This window comes from Talaromyces marneffei, chromosome 7 (assembly GCF_009556855.1).
Source record: "Talaromyces marneffei chromosome 7, complete sequence".
Taxonomy (NCBI): domain Eukaryota; kingdom Fungi; phylum Ascomycota; class Eurotiomycetes; order Eurotiales; family Trichocomaceae; genus Talaromyces; species Talaromyces marneffei.
In genome coordinates, this window is record NC_072354.1 from 1,727,374 (window position 1) to 1,745,471 (window position 18,098).

At 46.6% G+C, this 18,098-nt stretch overlaps 6 protein-coding genes across 6 annotated transcripts; 2 read left to right on the forward strand and 4 right to left on the reverse strand.

The window, feature by feature from the left end:
* Positions 1-287: 287 nt before the first annotated feature.
* EYB26_009279 (uncharacterized protein) lies at positions 288-1,733 on the reverse strand (the record flags this gene model as incomplete). Its single annotated transcript, XM_054268529.1, has 2 exons — positions 288-1,272; positions 1,333-1,733. The coding sequence occupies 2 exons, from the start codon at positions 1,731-1,733 to the stop codon at positions 288-290; spliced, it is 1,386 nt and encodes a 461-aa protein (XP_054124504.1).
* A 3,518-nt stretch (positions 1,734-5,251) lies between these two features.
* Positions 5,252-6,493, reverse strand: EYB26_009280 (uncharacterized protein; the record flags this gene model as incomplete). The annotated part of the gene is made up of 2 exons (XM_054268530.1): positions 5,252-5,640; positions 5,701-6,493. The coding sequence occupies 2 exons, from the start codon at positions 6,491-6,493 to the stop codon at positions 5,252-5,254; spliced, it is 1,182 nt and encodes a 393-aa protein (XP_054124505.1).
* An 838-nt stretch (positions 6,494-7,331) lies between these two features.
* Positions 7,332-8,847, reverse strand: EYB26_009281 (uncharacterized protein; the record flags this gene model as incomplete). The annotated part of the gene is made up of 2 exons (XM_054268531.1): positions 7,332-8,631; positions 8,705-8,847. The coding sequence occupies 2 exons, from the start codon at positions 8,845-8,847 to the stop codon at positions 7,332-7,334; spliced, it is 1,443 nt and encodes a 480-aa protein (XP_054124506.1).
* Positions 8,848-9,668: 821 nt separating this feature from the next.
* On the forward strand, positions 9,669-11,447 carry EYB26_009282 (uncharacterized protein; the record flags this gene model as incomplete). Its single annotated transcript, XM_054268532.1, has 1 exon — positions 9,669-11,447. One exon carries the CDS (start codon positions 9,669-9,671, stop codon positions 11,445-11,447), a length of 1,779 nt encoding a protein of 592 aa, XP_054124507.1.
* A 271-nt stretch (positions 11,448-11,718) lies between these two features.
* On the reverse strand, positions 11,719-12,355 carry EYB26_009283 (uncharacterized protein; the record flags this gene model as incomplete). The annotated part of the gene is made up of 4 exons (XM_054268533.1): positions 11,719-11,845; positions 11,937-12,133; positions 12,218-12,253; positions 12,341-12,355. The coding sequence occupies 4 exons, from the start codon at positions 12,353-12,355 to the stop codon at positions 11,719-11,721; spliced, it is 375 nt and encodes a 124-aa protein (XP_054124508.1).
* A 1,322-nt stretch (positions 12,356-13,677) lies between these two features.
* Positions 13,678-16,827, forward strand: EYB26_009284 (uncharacterized protein; the record flags this gene model as incomplete). Its single annotated transcript, XM_054268534.1, has 4 exons — positions 13,678-14,111; positions 14,200-14,534; positions 14,593-15,382; positions 15,453-16,827. The coding sequence occupies 4 exons, from the start codon at positions 13,678-13,680 to the stop codon at positions 16,825-16,827; spliced, it is 2,934 nt and encodes a 977-aa protein (XP_054124509.1).
* Positions 16,828-18,098: the final 1,271 nt, after the last annotated feature.

Genomic DNA, 18,098 nt, shown 5'->3' on the forward strand with positions numbered 1-18,098 from the left:
GTTATCGACGCCATATTCCGAGCATACCAAACAAACAAAGAAACAAACAAAAAAAAAAAAAAGGCCCTGACTTTATATCGTCACAAAAGAAAGATCGTCTAGTCACTCTATTCTATTCTAGATAGCAGAGACGAAGAGAAGACCGTATCAAATATCCATATCCGTATCCATATACCAAGGATGGCGGGGGGAATCATTCAAAACGCCATAACCAAAAAAGGTCAACAAAAAAAGGTCGTAAATCATGATATGAGACTGAAAAAAACAAAGAAAGAGTATTTCTGAGTTTACTCCAAAACAACAGCCTCATCTGAATCAGCATCATCATCATCCACAATCTGATTCCGGTCTGCTTCAGAGATAACATGCTCCTTGACCGCTTTTGCGAATTCGCGTTGCATACCGAATTTTACGGCGTCCAGCACGTTATTAGCGATTTTGTTAGGTGGGTAGCGTGGGATTGTGCCTTCTTGGAAAACACCCGTTTTCACCAAGATAGAAAACCACTCTGCGTCCCCGGAGGCAGCGTGAGCGTTGTATTCATTTGTGCCGCGGATATCAGATTCCGGAGTATCGCCGACAAAGTATACAGTATCGGGTGCTCTGTTGATGCCGTGGGTATCCCTTCGCCATTGCCTCAACAGGCGGGTTGCGAATTCAAAGGTGCCGAGTTGCGGCTTTCCGAATGCGATGGTGGTGAGTTCCTTGCCCGTAACGGCTTTGTAGAGGGCCTCCAGCGAAGCGCGCAGCGCACCCATGCCGATACGTGTGTAGTCGTGGGCGGTGGACCAGACGACGTCGTTGTGCGAGAAGTAGATTGGCGGTCCTTCCTGGAAGGATTCCGAGCGCGTTCCGATGCGTCCGTTCTTGGACATCAGCAGATCCAGAATAATCTGTTGATCGCCGGCCCAGTCACGGCTGTCGGCGAAGACGAAGATGGCCTCGATATTAAGCTTGTCAAACTCCCTAACCCGGGAGTTGTTCCATTCTACTTGGGTGAGTTTACGGAAGGGTGTGGTTTCGGCATTGGTCTTGATGATATCGCCTGGAGTGACGACGTCTTTGAATCCATATCCCTCGGCGACTTCGCGGCATTTTTCGCCTACGCCGCCAACCACCAGGACGGTGTTGTATTTTTCGGCCATTTCGCGCATGGGCGTGTGGCCGCATATGAATTGGCCGGGGGAGACTTCCAGTTCGAGTTGGCGGCTGAGGTCGAGGCAGCGCTCTTCCTCGGTTTTGCCGCCGCCATTGGTGACAAAGATGTATGGTCTGTTGTCGTTAGCTTCCATTCATCTGTTAAAACAAAGCTTAAAAAGGAGGAGAGTGTACACTTTGATTCCGAATTCATTCTCACCGTTCAAAACTTTCATCGCCTCAACGGCTTCGGGAATAACCCTCCCACCTCGAATCAAAACGCCATCAATATCAAACGCAAATGCATATTTATCCGTTATAGACGAAGCGGAGTTGTGTGTTGGCACGGCCTTGAGAACTGGTGACCCCGAAGCCGGGGTTGCTTCTTCAGAGGAGGAGGTCGTGGATTCTTCGAGATGCTTTTTGGCGAGTTCGATTGATTGAGCGGTTTCAAATGCATCGCTTTTGGCCATGAGATGTCTGGGGGGCACAAGGACGGTAGGCCCCGAAAAGAGGTCGGCGCAGGTTGCGGATATGGAAGACAGGCGGCGAGTCCGTTGGGACTCGGGCACGAGGTAGTTGTCTGCTTCCGCCATTGTGCTCGTTGAAATTGTTGTGTCAAGGTGTATGTAGATGTAAATATATGATATGTGTCAGGCGATATGGGTGAGGCGATATGTGGGGTGTATTAGTTATGTAGAGTGGGCGGTATGTCAACACACAGTCGAAAGATAGAATCAATAAATAGAATGAAGAAATAAAAAAGGTATGATGTGTATGAATATGTATCTAGCAAATAGTTAACAATCAGTGGAGCTGGGCTAGAGCCATATTTATGTACTCTCTCTATCGCCAGGGAGGCGGTATCGAAAGTCTCTCAGGCACGTCGATAATTGCATTGGTCTTGCTCGTGGGAACCAATCAATCCCCCTGCTGTCAGCCAGTTATCATGCCCTTGAACGTTTTGTTAAAGATCGGTATCGCAGGTTCTCGGAGAGAGGCAGGGATAAGCGAAAACCACAGACCCGTTGGATGTTGCATCTTTCCAGTGGCTGTTGATATGGTGGAGACCAACCCATGATTTCGATCCAAGAATGAAACCTAGAAATGGCATGGCAAGGTCCACTCTCCTCACTCGGCTGGTGGATTGATGCTCGAGGGTTTGGAGGTTGACCAACTTAGTTGCTTTGACGGAGAGATGGCGGTTGGTTGAGTGGAGCACGCCGTATCAGTATGGAGCCTTGTAGTTACATATGTACTCGTAGTGCGTACGTATTGTAAAATGCTTACTGCCTGCAATTCAGCTGAATGAGCGCTCCTTACTTGCAACTGTCCGAGTCAAGTACATCGACGGTGTGCTTTCTTGCATACGAGCATGCATCTAGTAGTTGATAGTTCCGAATTGCAAGGGTGCATGATGCCTATTGCTCGTAGACAAAGTGGCGGGGGACGATGTAAACTTAACACGAAGTATATCGTCGAGGATCGAACGGCAGATGATATTCTCTACGAGGAAAAGAAAGAACAGATATATAATCTCGGCTAGCAAATTCAAATCATGATTCTATCTATTTTTCCATTGATACAATTTCATCAAAAAAGAACATACTCTGTACTTCTCAAGTGGCGATGTTGATTGATCTGATCTGATCAAAAATACACTATCGTACAAGGATACTACCGCGTGGTGGCTGCGCCGCTCTCACACGTCAGTCACATCTGGACGAGGTGACTTACCCTACTACGTACATTACAAGTAATACCAACAACGATGTGCACAAACTGGACGACCCAAGGTCACCACCGACCACTTCTTCTTCTTCTTCTTCTTCTTCTTCTTCTTCTACTACTACTACTACTACAGAGCAAGTACTTACCCAGTACTTGCAACGCACTTGCAACGTACTCGATAAATCTCTCATGAGCAATTTTTCGAGTCTCGTAGCTGAAACATAGCGTCAATTTGCTTTGAGTAAACCCAGTAAATCACCGTCCAATTACGACTTTGTCAAGGTACAAATGCAACACCATCGCTGCCAGAGAAAACGATTGGTCCAGATCTAAACTACTCGCAGACACCGGGGCGTACCTATTCCCTGTTCAGTACGTACGTCTTACTACATACGTACTATTAAGAATTAAGAATTAAACGTAGGGACAAAATGAGAGAATTTTCTGCTTTGGACAGGGTAATTGCCACTTTGGAAGGATTGCATATGAAGTTATGTTTTTTTTCTCTGCACGAGTAGAGAGTATCGAACAAAGCTCAAAACAGCGGTCGAATCAGATCGCATGCACCAAGGAGATGGAGGGGTAGATCGTCCGGATCCATCATCCTACTGCAGTAGAGGGGCGCGATGTCATTCCTATCGCCGCCACCAATTGGGGGTGTATGTACTCGATGTGTATTGCTGCGTACCGAGTATACGATGAGCACTGCGCAGTAACTAACTTAGGTTAATTGGTTGTTCGTCAGTGTTGTGTTGTCGTCGTTGGATTAAGTAAGCTGCTTTCTGGGCATGTGAAATCTGCACTAAGCTGTTTTGGGAGCAGACCATCGGGCTGTCTCGGGACGGCTGACGTCACTTTTTGGCATTATTTTGGCATTGGTGCCTGAGGCGTTCCCAGATGGCTTGCGAACCGACGATCTCTATCAAACGGACCCACGGTAGGGATAGAACCGGCACCAGTAACTAAGTTACCCTCGAGGTCATCTATGAGGAGGAACATCCCCGGTTCTGTTGGATAGCACCGTGTCCGTTTCCCCATGTCTGCGATGGTCTATCGAAGGACGATACCATTTTTTGCGTATCTGAGCGACTACCGGTAAATAGAGCGTCTGAAATGTGAAAGATGCTATGGACGGAACACAGCTCCGGATATCACGCTCAGACAGATCAAACCCCCGGAGGTTATACGTAGTGGACTAGTAGTAGGCACGGGAAATTAACCATATCATCACTAATATAAGTACCAGTAACTTATTATCCGGGAGCTGTTCGGTCATGTCGAGTTTCATCATCAGATGCAAATCATCTGGACAGGATTCACGTTCATGATGCATCGGGGTTGTATCTCGAAGGAGGGACCAGAGGTTGGGTTATAGCCTAGTCGAATACGACTGACTCAGTCCAGATAACCGGGTCAATTAACTAGACGTGGTTTGGTTTCGGTTTGGCCTAAGCAGGCACACCACACACAGCTTCGGAGCACAGTACACCTAGACCCACGGCTGCACAGTACCACCAACCCTAATCCTTAACCCCAAAAAATCCCCTGAACGTACTACTGGAGTAAAGTCGTAAACGTCGGCTCCATGTCCCCCGAGCCGTGCCATGCCATTCCATGCCATTATTAACGCTGTGCACACCATCCTGCATCGCCGATCAAGCTCCGACCTCCTTTCCTTCGCTGCTGAGTAAGGCTACGGTACGGCAAGGTACGTGCTCCGAACTTTGAGGCTGATGATCCGACGTCTACCGTTCTTTATAGACTATACTATAGTCAGCCATCAAGGGGAAAGGAGCGGTGGCTTGCAGGTGGCTTGCAGAAGCTGTCGTGCCCGGTTGGATTTTGTATATTAGGTACGCTACTAGTTTAGTGCGATGATCGATTTCACAGAATTAAGGGTGGGTGAACTTTGCCGGAGGGTGCGGTATCCCAGGGTAGTCGTAGCTTAGCGCACTACATACGTTGATGGATATGAATAACTACGTATCTGGAAAAAGCGGTGCCACCACTCAAGGCAGTATATCAATATTTTGAGATATATAACAGGAGATACATGCTGTTGAACCAGGACCAAGGTTGCATTCGTTGTCTCTATCAGCCCTACGGGACAGCCGCTGACGTAGCCCTCAACACTACGTAGTACGGAGATGTCCTCGGATGAGCTGTAGCTTCTACGCAGTGATAGCTATGAAGTTGCACCATGCGATTAATAAGAAGTCTGATTTTATTGATTGTGCCAACGCCTAATACATGGGTATCGATAGGTATCGGAATAGGCAGGCAGGCTGTGTTAGGGCTTGCTTCGGGAAACCCAACATAATTCTAAACACCAAGTAAAATATTTCAAACCTAGACTATCTGAGAGGTTCCCGGAGTTCCTCATTTATTTGGCAATGAATCGGGTCAGACCAAGGCATTTGGCAGTATCACACAACTCGCCAAAAAGGCGTTTAAAAGCGGAATCGTTGCATTCATGGATGTCTCCGACATGAACGCTTGAACTGTGCGAAGACGAGGGCGTACCATACCACTCTGGTGATTTAAATGACTGTACCGTTCGCACTAGCTGGTGGTAGTTTATACCTGGGAAAGGAGGCAAGGGCTTCGGGGACAGTAAATAGTTTGACGTCATTTGCATTGCGAGAGCGCCGCACATGATGGAGCTACACTCAAAGCTACAGCCTCGAGTGCCACTTGAGAGGGCCGCGTGGGTATCATTAAGCAGTGAGATCACGTCGTTGATAGACTCCTCTCTGCCCGCGTTTATTGAATCTAGAAAGCATTTCATTAGTTGGTTGGTTGGTTGGTATCGAAACGGGCTGTCTGTCTTACGGATGACTCGTTCAGGAATAGGGAGTCCAAGATTCATGATCCCGCCGTTACTGTACGTGATGGCACGCAGAGTGGCCATTCCAAACTGGTCCTCCAGTTGAAAAAACCAGGCTATCCATAACCACAAAATCAAGTCCCGAGAATAGCCCCTGGGAATCTTTTCTTCGAGGCTGTCGATCCAGGTATCTGAAAAGAATCGCACGGCTTCCTTGCATTGATAGTAATCTACTATGATGGCGACTTTGGCGAGCATGTCAAGAGTCAGTTTTCGGGGTACCTGATTGAATTGGCAATGTATAACTCTGAGCAGGATTAAGAAGGCCTCAATATCCCAGCCCTCTGCAAGGATTTCGACAGTGCCCTTTTGCAGATAAGTCGCACTCTCTTTCCAAGGGCCAGTGAGTATGCTCTTGAAAACCGGGGAGGCAACCGTTAAATGCTTCGCAGATACCTGGATACGGAAATCGGGTTCCATCGGATCTTCATCCCCAGTCTCCTGGCCGGCAGACTCGCCGTCGCCATGCTCATCAATAGGTTCCAAGTTGGTAGGCTTGGTAAGTCTTTTCGGTTTCTTGTCCTTTTTAGAAGTCACCATTTTGGTAGAATGGTCGCAAGGTTTGTTAACCTGCTCGGTACGTTTTGGCACATACTCACCAATCTCATGGAGAGTTTCAGGGAGCTTCTCGAGCTGTATGTTGTCATCCATACTCGTATATGCAAAGGGGGCATTTGCATTGCGGAGGATTATCGTCACTTCGCCATCCTCGTCGATGATATGTGTTGGCTGATCCATGATGATCTGACTTTTTACATCTAGGCAGCGCTTTTTTAAATGATGAGAAAGATGGCAGAAAAGAAGAACTTTACCATGACCCTGATCAGAATTTATAGATAGAAGGGCAAGAACCAATGTTGATGGGAACTGACCATCTTTCTTTCAAACAGCACACCTGCTTGATTTAGCTAAGTGTGTCCTTTGCCCTATTTGCTCTTTCATTTCCTGCACTGTCTGCTTTCATCTTGGATGTGATATTTGGAGCTGATCTGTTCCAGTTCCATCTAGTTCTAGCAACGCAATTAGTCTTACATATAGTTCTCTATATTTGACACTCACATTTGTGCATACCTGCTAGTTTCACGTGGCCCAAGAACACAAAGCATGGATTGGATAAAGCCTATGCAGGTGAGCCCAATCAATATATGGTGTGATTCCTAATATTAAAGATGACTGATTTCTAGGATATCTAGAGGGGAGGGCACGTAGATATATTTATGCCTATGCAGAGGTCTGTGTGTGGCCGTATCCAGGCATTCATACAGCTGTATCCCAGAAAGAATTGATGCTACTCCTGGTGTATGAAACAGAGAATAAAGTATTCTTCAATGTTGAAATATATGCTCTGTTTCAGCACTATGACACACAGCTGCATAGAATGCAGGTTTTTAGACCACTGGGTTCAAACAATTAGGTATCCAAGTAGCTTTGCCATACGACTGACGCCTTATTCCAACCGAGATTTATCTCTACCTACAGATTATTTGAGACGCTAAATAACAATAGGAAATGCCAAAACGCCCCCAAAACAATACCTCTATATATCCATAATGTCATCATCTTTTCAAAAAAAAGTCTAAGTTTCAAACCCATGATCCAACCAATGCCGCACCACAGTCTTGCCCTCCGAAAACCCAGGTTTGGGCATCCGCACAATGATAGCTGCATGACTGTGGCGCGCATTATGTATATAAACGGGATATTTCTTGATTCCGACTGCGTTCAAAGAATCGATTATGTCGAATTGTGCTGGTGTCAAAGCCAGAAGGGGATATTCCTCGCTGGCGGGAGTCTCTGTTCCGGTTTTTTGTGGTTGTTTTTCAGCAGCAGGCTTCAGAGACTGCCGTCTGATTTGGGTGTTGTGTTCTTCATCGTCGCGTTCATGCTCGGACAAGTATTCATTGCTCTGCGAGGCGTTTATATTCTCAAAGACATCCTCTACTGCGCCGCGGACGTCTTGAATTATCAACGGGACTCTATATCGCCCCGGTAGTAAATCTGTTTTCCCCTGTTCGTATAGTTTGATGCGTTGTTGGCTGAGCATATTCTGAATGACGGAATTGATCAAAAACAGCACCGCAGCAATTGGTAGGAACAGCGCGATAAACATATATGTCGATGCCGTGCGGTAAAGCTTTTTGAACGTCTTGCTCAGTCCTGAAGAACGACTGGCATGCTCCTCCGTGGCTTCCTGCGTCGTCGGGAGAATGTATCTCTCTGGATTGATTATGACCTGTTCATAACCGTCCTCATAGTTAATATTTGCTTTCTCCGGTTCCGGAAATGGATCAACTTTCGAGATCGCCGTCGTATAAAACACCGTCGATCGATCATTCACGATATTCGCATACACACTCCGATTTTTAAACTTGGCCAACCCCTTTATGAAAATGCTATTGGGATCCGCCAAAACGCTGAGCAACGGCTTTCCCGTGCCCCGGAAATCATCAATCATAAACAACTGGCGTCCCGAAATGGAGATTGTGCGTGCACCCAGCACATTCCACATGTGGCTCGGCCACCCCTTTATCGGAGATCGGACACCGACATGCGGCGACACAAAGGTCGTGAAATTCACTGGCTCCAGCTTATCGAGTGTCCCATTTGCTTCTAATAACCCAATTGCGTAGCGAGCCACTAACCCTCCAAGGGAGTATCCAACAACGCTCAGTTTTGTGATGGAGTGGCCCTTGGCGGATAATTGGTCTAGTGTATCTTCAATTTCGTGCACGACTCGCTCCCCGCCGAGCTCGATGCCGTCGTATGTATATGTCCCCGAATTGCGTTGAGCTGCAAGTATATACACCTTGTCTTTCCCATGTCGTTCGCGAATTGCGCTGGCGACGTAGTCTAAATGAGATGGATTTCCCCATAACCTACACACACCCAATTAAGTTGTTAGCATTCGTCCGAGCCATTACGTCAGAACTCAAAAAAAAAAAAACATACCCATGGACAAGGACACACAGATGGTCGGGCTTAAAGTCCACATTTTCATCAAAAGAGTCAACCATATTTTCGAGGATGTAGTACGAATCGTGTGAAAGGGGCCGATAGGAGAGGATACTTGACCAGGCAAAGGGGAGAGTCATGGTCTCTTTAATCGCAATTCGGGGGCCTAGAAACCGGATATAGGAGATAAGCGTAAAGCGACTATCGCGGAGGTGAGATCGGGCCAATCACGTTGCTTTCTGGGCCGGCGGGTGTTTGTTCTGTTTGTTTGGTTGGACCAGGGAGTGTCTCGTTGTTCTTCAGTGCAGTAAACTCAGTTCGATGTTCGATGTACATATACACCACAAGCTCAAGTATACCTCGTACTTAGCAATGTTCTAATGTCCTCGAAAAAGATATTTTTTGAAATCAATAATTCTTGAAATGAGAAGAATCCAGGTTAAATCAAGCACTCGACACTCAAGACAACCCGGCCACTGCCCAGAAAGATGAAACTGACCAAATTGACTGGCACGCGACACTACCTGAACATGAAATGAATGGGAGACGCAAGCTATTAAAACAACATAAGAAACGAGACTAAGCCAATATATATCGATTTTTTACTGTGCGAGATACATCACATCTATGCGGACGCCTTCCTTATCAACGATCAGCCTGCCCATTCTTATCGGTGTGCCCAATTGCTGTCACTGGTTTAGTTCTCCACCAAATCATTCCCCGTACAACAAAGACTCTGGAATACTGAGTCTTATCTCTGGTACACAAGATAAGCCTGTTTGACCGACGGAGCGGTCACGCTAAGACTGCGCCTATTGGATTATTGGTTGGCTGGCTATACAGGCGGTTGTACCACTGAGCCGTCTTATCAATGCAAAAGCAACATCGATTCACACCGGCTATTTATTTAGGATCTGCATGCTGATAACGCTGTGATCTATACTATCTGGTTTTGGGCATCATGTTTGCTTCTTTGGGTCTATTCAAGGCTGTTGCTTGTCCTGAGGGTTCGCACTGTGCGCTGTTGAACTGCATATTTCTTCATCAAGATCCGAAAATTGAACAGGTGCAGCAAATTCCGCGCTTGGGCCAGACGGAGGATGTTCGTGAACCGGCGGAGAAGAAGAGGAAACTCGTACATGAGCATGACGGCCAGCCTAGAAAAACCACAGTCCAACCTGGACAACATCGCCAAACTGCACCTAAGGAAATCAAAGATCTACCTTCTGTGCGGAGAAAAGTGTCACCTCCTCCAGTCAGGCCACAGGAGAAACCTATCAAAAGCCCCGCGACGACGACGACGGTAACAGGTCTAAGTCTGAAAAGAAAAGCACCCAAAGAATCCCTCAATCCGAGACTACTCAAAAAAGCGCCGGCAACACATTCAGTCCGTTCGACAATTCTAGTCAAACTGCACGCGACAATGAAAGCGCTAAATGAGAAAATGGCAAAACTGAAGAAACCCGAAAAGGCTTCCTTGGTCTTGACGCCTGATGAGTTGATTGTCATGGCGTTGGACGAAGAACAGAAAACTGCAACCCAAAATCCGTCTGTGTATGGGAATATCATCAAACTCCGTATCGTGAAGCTGTCGCGAATGAGTGTGGAGGATTGGGAGAAAGAAGTTGCTGCCCATCTCAATGCGCGATACTACAAACTCGAGCCCGCCAAACCGGCTGAAACAGAACCTAAACGATACACAACAGAGCTAACGGACGAAGAAGAAATCGCCGTAGCGTTAATGCTCCGCACTGAAATCAAAGGCAAAGAACAATATGGCTACGTAACCCACATCCCGACAGAAACTGAAATCCTCGAAGCCAAAAAGGGAGTCCAAGCAGCGGACGGATGGGAGAAATGTGACCGCTGTGCAGGCCGGTTTCAAGTCTTCCCCGGTCGTCGTGAAGACGGCACTCTGGCCTCTGGTGGACAATGTACGTATCACCCCGGGAAAGTGTTTCGACCGTCTAGAAAGGCTACGGATCACATTACGGGGGGTCAAACAGAGGCGTATTTTCCGTGTTGTAACGAGACGGTTGGGACGTCGGCGGGATGCACCAAGGCAGAGCACCATGTTTTTAAAGTGTCGGACCCGAAGAGGCTGGCTGCTGTGCTGCAGTTTGAGGAGACTCCAAGCCATGCCGATGGACAGTCTCGGGGTCCGGTTACGTTTGATTGTGAAATGGGATATACGACATTGGGCATGGAATTGATACGCTTGACGGCTCTGAGCTGGCCACAAGGTGATACCCTGCTTGATGTATTGGTCAAACCAATCGGAGAAATCCTAGACCTGAATTCAAGATACTCCGGCGTCTTCCCCGAACATTTCGCGAGTGCCATTCCCTACGCTAAACCTCCTCCTCCCAAGGAACCTGGAGAAGGGAAAATGCAAGTCGTCGATTCCCCCGCCGCAGCACGATCGTTACTTTTCGACCTCATCGACCCTTCCACACCACTCATTGGGCACGCGATTGATAATGATCTGAACGTCGTTCGCATCATCCATCCAACCATCATTGATACAGTGCTGCTCTACCCTCACCCGAGAGGACTGCCGATACGATACAGTCTCAAGCATCTGACCAAACTCCATCTGGAGCGGGATATACAAATGGGCGGCGACAAGGGTCACGATTCCAAAGAAGATGCGTTGGCGACGGGGGATTTGGTCAGGGTCAAGGTAGCTGAGAAGGCGAAGGCGTTGAAGAGGGAGGGCACTTGGCCGTTGAAGAGTTAATTACAGCATATACTTATATATATCTACGCATGATGTGCAGTTGACTGATTAATGGAAGAATTTCCATTTGATTGTATTTTTTTACCACTCGGACATAATAGTCCCAGCAGCCATGACACCAATAACACAACTAGTTACATCACGGGTATCACTTTTTTTTGGGGGGTCCCCGACCAGCAGAATCCATCCATCATAAATCATGTCTGTTGACCGATCTTCCAGAATCATCCACCGTCGCAGTTTGCGCAAATCATTTCACCAAAGAAATAATTTACTCGTCATCCTCATCAGCCTCGTCGCTAACGACGTTGTAGAAGCGGAGCTCGTAGACACCCTTGGAGGTGGAGACGACGCGGAGCCAGTCACGGAGCTGCTGCTTCTTGAGGAACTTCTTCGTCCTATTACCCCGACCAGAATTAGTACCAAAGAAGAAAAAAAAAAAAAAAAAAAAAAAATTCAGAGTTTGGGGAGGACTTCAGGGAAACGTACAAGTACTTCAAGTATCTTCCGGAGAAAGGGATGTGGGCAACAACCTCAATCTTTCCATCGCCGGACTGGGAGATCTGAACGTTGTCGCCGAGGTTGCCGACACGTCCCTCGACCTTGATGCGGTCGTGCAAGAACTTCTCGAAAGCGGAGACGTCGAAGATCTTGTCGCTAGCCGGCTGGGAAGCGTTGATGATGAACTATCGCCATCTCACCATTAGCACCACATCATCCACAAGAATATATATGTTTGGAAAGGGAAGAGGAAAGGGGGGGGGGCGTACCTTGCTGGTAACCTTCTGAGGCTTCTTGGTGCGAGCCTATTGCCGATTTCATACTTTTGATTAGCCTACTGATCCATTCCTTTCGGATAACAGCAAAGCGGTTTCTTGTGTAGTTCAACGTACAGCGGTGGGAGCCATTTTGATTGATGGTTTTTTTGGTTGTCTGGTCGATTGACTTGACTGGAAAGATAAGAACGCAAAGAGGTGAATATCCTGCGCCTGGGTGAGGAAGTTTGTGGTGTACTTGCTGGTGGAGATGAAATTTCCCTGTGGTTTCCGTCGGGCATGCTTCAACTGTGGATTCCAGTGATTTCCCGATTCGGTGGGAGATAGGGCTAGGGCTTTCTATTTCGGCGGCGTTGATTGGCGGACCGTTCCCGCTCGGCAAGTCACACAAGCTACATCATACGTTGTTTGCTTACTTTGGTCTGTTTGCACCGTTTGTTCCAGCCAACGCACAGACCACTTCCCAGCGCCTATATAAACAGCTTTCTCCCGCTCTGATTTCCATTTTCTTTCTTCTTTCCTTCCTTAGCTCTCTTTGCCTTTTGGCTTAGATCAAGTGTAGTATCTGTTCTTTTCAGTTTAATCTCTGAAAGTGTTCTAAGGAACACAACATTGATTATTCTCATTTTTGGATCGCGCACTGAAGTCTCTGTGCTTGCACATGCTTCGGTGCACTGTGTCCTTGGTCTTACACTACCACCAAGTGACGCGAATACTTTTTCATTATCAAGTCGGCTTGTCCGGCGGGATGGAGAAGAAGTTTCCTTGAGGAGTTAGGAGAAGGTTGAGGTCGAGCTTGCTTGTCATTCTAGCCGGAGTTGGGCTGCTGCCTGGTTAGAGTGCATTCCGGTTGCCTCTGTTCAATTCTACAGTACAGCACTTTGCAAACTATCTTTTCTTATGTTCTCTTTCTGATGAACCAGTATCAAGAATGTACACTCGGAGTGTCAGGGTCTCTCTTAGATTGTTTCTGAAACCCTATGCCAAGTGAGACCGAACTACTCTATTGAAGATAGTCGCGCAACGGCGATCCACCTGGTATCCTCATGCCTAGTAAGGCAAAATTATGGCGATTTGCGTGATCTCCGATCTTCCCACTAACCATGCAGCGGACATGGAGACTTGTCATTTTATTGGATGACAGTAAGGACCTGTTCTCGCGCACAGCCCCGGGCAGTGAGCATGGAGTAGCCTTGTCTATAGTGTGCCTCCTCACACCTCCAGAAAAAAATTCCAAACCATAGATCATCTATCCTCGTCTTTTACCAACAGTCCTGATTTTTACTGAAAGCCAGGCAAAAATGGACGACGACAGTCATGGGCCTGAAGGGCATTCTGCTTCGAAGTGACAGAAGGTTTTCCACGAGGGCGGTCTTACTACTATTCTACAACATGAACATTACAGTATCGCCTGGATTTGCGCACTGCACATAGAACTTGCAGCTGCTCATGCGATGCTAGATGACGTTCATGAATCCCTTCCAAGGAACCCAGATGATACAAATAGCTACGTGCTGGGAAGTATTAAGAGGCGAAACATCGTCATTTCCTGTTTACCAGCAGGCCAGTACGGAATAGTCAATGCAGCAACCGTCGCAACGAACCTAAAACGAACCTTTCCGAAAATATTAATGACCTTGATGGTTGGGATTGGCGGGGGCGTGCCAAGCAAGGGGGATATACGCTTAGGCGATGTGGTTGTTGGAACAAGAATAATGCAGTACGATCTTGGGAAGATTGTCGCAGATGGAAAGTTCGAGCGAACAGCTGTTCCCAAAGTCCAGTCTCCATTGCTGGGGACAGCTCTGAACCATCTCCGAGCGAAACACGAACTAAATGCCAGTCGAATCCCATCCATTCTACAGCAAAAGCTAGAACGTTACATTGAGTATGGTCGACCGAATGCTCCAGATCGCCTTTTCCGGGCGACATATGAACATCGCTCACAAACATCTAACTGTGATTCCTGCGATCAGTCAAAGGTTATACCCCGGAGTATACGACCCCCCCGGCACCATAAAGATCCATTACGGTGCGATTGCTTCAGGAAACCAAGTTATGAAGCACGGCATCACCCGAGACAATGTTGCTCGAGAACTAGATATTATATGTTTTGAAATGGAAGCCGCAGGCACTATGGATATAATCCCATGCCTCCCAGTTCGTGGGATCTGTGACTACTCAGATTCCCATAAGAACGAAGAATGGCAAAGATATGCGGCAGCGACCGCGGCTGCATATGCAAGGGAATTGATTGAGGAGCTACCTGTGATTCAAGAGCAACCAGTAGTTGCTTATTTAACTAGCCCTGGTGAGTGAACTCAATGGCAGTTGGAACAACTTTGCCTCTGCTTACACCGAATGTCTAGATCGGAATAGACCTGAGAATCGCCGCCAGCTGCTGATGAAGTCCCTTGGATTCAAACAAATGGATTCTCGTAGGATCAATATCAATGACAATTACAAGAAAACATGTCAATGGCTTCTTAACCATCCCGGCTATAAAGCATGGCTTGATTCCACAAGATTTATACAACACCATGGATTTTTGTGGATCAGTGGCAAGCCTGGTGCGGGTAAGTCGACCATCATGAAGTTTGCATACTCCAATATGAAAAGAGCATGTCGTGCCGATGTCAAAACTGCTTCCTTTTTTAATGCTCGGGGTGGATCCCTGGAGAGGTCAACCTCAGGGATGTATCGATCACTATTGCTCCAACTGCTTGAAGAGTACCGCGACCTCCAAACAGTGTTGGATAATCCTGATATACTCCCCCAGAATCAAGAGGACTGTCCTCCTCTAAACATTCTCAAGGATCTGTTTCGTGACGCAATCTCCGTCCTTGGTCAACGCCGGTTTACCTGTTTCGTTGATGCTCTTGATGAGTGTGATGAACAGCAAGTTATGGACATGGTTGAATTCTTTGAAGATTTAGGGGAACAGGCCAAAGACCATAATATCCAGTTCAGGATCTGTTTCTCAAGTCGACATTATCCATACGTGGTCCTTAAACATGGAATAAGATTTACACTGGAGGATCAGCCAGGCCACGCAGAAGACTTAGCGATCTATATTACAAACCGCCTCAGGATCAATGATCAATCTCTTATTGAGGATTTGCTTCCTGAACTTTTACGCAAAGCGGCTGGCGTCTTTATGTGGGTTTTCCTGGTTTGTTCAAATTTTGAATGAGGAGGACCGATGAGGTGGACTAGCCTTACGAAAAAGACTTGCAGAAATACCCAGCGATCTAAGCAAGTTGTTTAAAGACCTTTTAACACGTGATACTAAAGATATGGATTCTCTCCTACTTTGTATCCGCTGGATTCTTTTCGCAGAGCGGCCATTGCAACCAGAGGAGTTTCGTCATGCTCTCTGGTCTGGTTTATCATTGAGTAAACTGGTTGATAGCCAAATACCAGCTGCCACCCGTGATAAAAATAGTCTCGACAAAGTTGTCATCAGTTACTCAAAAGGACTCGCTGAAATCACAAAATCCCAACACCCCACAGTTCAATTTATCCACGAATCGGTTCGAGACTTCCTTCTCAAAGATAATGGTTTACATGAACTATGGCCTGGAATGGAAACCGACTGGGAGATCTCAAGTCATGAGAATCTCAAACAATGCTGCATATCCTATTTGAATCAGCCCTCGGTGTCCACTTCCATTGAAAGTTTACCTCCAGGACCAAATTCCAACGCACGAGAAAATATTTCAACTAAATTCCCGTTTTTAAAGTATGCAACTCAGAGCATTCTCTACCATGCTAATGCTGCAGCTGAGGTGGTTGTACAGAATGAGTTTCTTTCCGAATTTCCGATCGTGAGCTGGATCAAGATGAACAATCACTTTGAGAAGCACACGATTCGTGAATATACCTTAGCTGCAAGTCTTCTCTACATCCTTGCGGACAAAGGATATCCCAATCTCGTCCGTACATGGCTTAAAGATCATTCGCAATGGCAAATTCCTATACATCGAGAGCGATATCGCTACCCACTATTTGCCGCTTTGGCGAGCGGTAACAACGAAACTGTGGCTGCTCTTTTGAACACGGCTTCAAGCATGATGAATGGGACAGATATTACAGAGGGCTTGAAAAATAGGAAAGACCTAAAGGAGTATAAGAATAGAACGCCACTATCTTGGGCTGCTCAGGAAGGTCGGTTGGACATTGTAACGCTTCTACTTGAGACAGGGTTGGTAATCGATGAGTCGGATGGTGGAGGGCGGACAGGACTTTCACGGGCTGCCGAGAACGGTCATGAGGCTGTGGCAAAGCTTCTTATCGAGAAAGGAGCTAATATCAATATTAGTGATGGGTCTAGATCTACAGCACTGCATCATGCTTTACAAAACAGACATGAGGCCATGGCAAGGCTTCTCATCGAGAAAGGAGCTGATATCAACATTATTGATGAGTCTAGATCTACAGCACTTCATTATGCCTTAGGGAATGGTTATGAGGCCGTGGCAAGACTTCTTATCGAGAAAGGAGCCGATGTCAATATGAGTGATGAGTCTAGATCTACAGCACTTCATCATGCCTCACAGAATGGTTATGAGGCAGTAGTAAGACTTCTTAGTGAAAGAAGCTGAGGTCAACGACAGCGATGAATATGGAAATATGGCTTTCCTTTGGTGGAAGAATATTTGGTAGCTTTTTACTGTCGAGACTGCTCCTTCGACGGGTACTTGACCGGTAATCCGCCATTTATTGCCGTTATGACGGAAAATCAATGTTTGTGAACGACTACTCGGCTCCGGTTGCTGTTGTGAAAGATAATCTCCATCCTCCTGATATGATTTGAGCTCGAGGGGATGCGCTACTATCATGATCAAGTAAATGGATGGCCAGCCATCATCACAGGCATTGGCGTGATAAGCTATTCTTGGGAGCCCCCACTCTTTTCTGGTTGGTTGAAAACTAGTGTTGTCACTGTTGTGACTCTGCACTTGAGTCTTGACTACGGTAAGACTAGGGCCGTTTCCTGGGACGGACCAGCTCGTTACCCCTGAGGCCAAGAGCGCTACTACTATTTACATAGTATTGTTTTTTAGCATTATTCCGAGGTCCGTGTAAGGGAACCCCCGGTTGTATGGTATCTTTCACAAGTAGTCCCTATAATCAGTACACTGTATTGGAGTTACAAGAACCGTCGCGTTATCTTATTATGGTAAATGGAAATGATGGTACTAACATGAAAACTTTGGAATATTGTTAGTCTGGAGCGTCACCTGATATCGAGGCCGACTGGGAATTCTGCTCGAATGAGGACAACTTGCAAAGCCTTGCGTAGGAAGCGAAGCTCATGTGTAAGTATAGTCACCTGCAATAACAGTCTCAAAGACGCAACCCCTCCAAAGAGCTAAAAATGTAGTACTACTGATAATCGAGTCCATCCTTCAAATAACTAACCAACCAAAAATTGTAGCGCCACCGACATAGACCCCATAAGTTACCATTACATTCCTCCCGGAAGCTAAGATTGCAGTGCGCCAATAAAGACACGAGTAATCGATATTTACCTAGTCCCCATCTCCACTTTCTCTTCTTTTATGGAGGAGCTAAGATTGCAGTGCAATTTGAACGTTTTACGCCCGACGCGCCGTACGCAACTAGGATATATTAATGCGAATTCCATTAGGACAAAGTTATCAAGAGAGTGGATGTTATAAGAGAGTGGATGTTATAAGAGAGTGGATATTATCAAGAGAGTGGAGATTGCAAGAACATCAGAATTACTCCGTAGAAAAATAATGATTAAAAACACCGCTGGCTAAAAGGAGTTGCTCCTACATAACTTGTCAAGTACCTGGTTAAAAAGGTGCCCGCCATATTAAGCCAACGAAAACTTTTCTGTGGACTG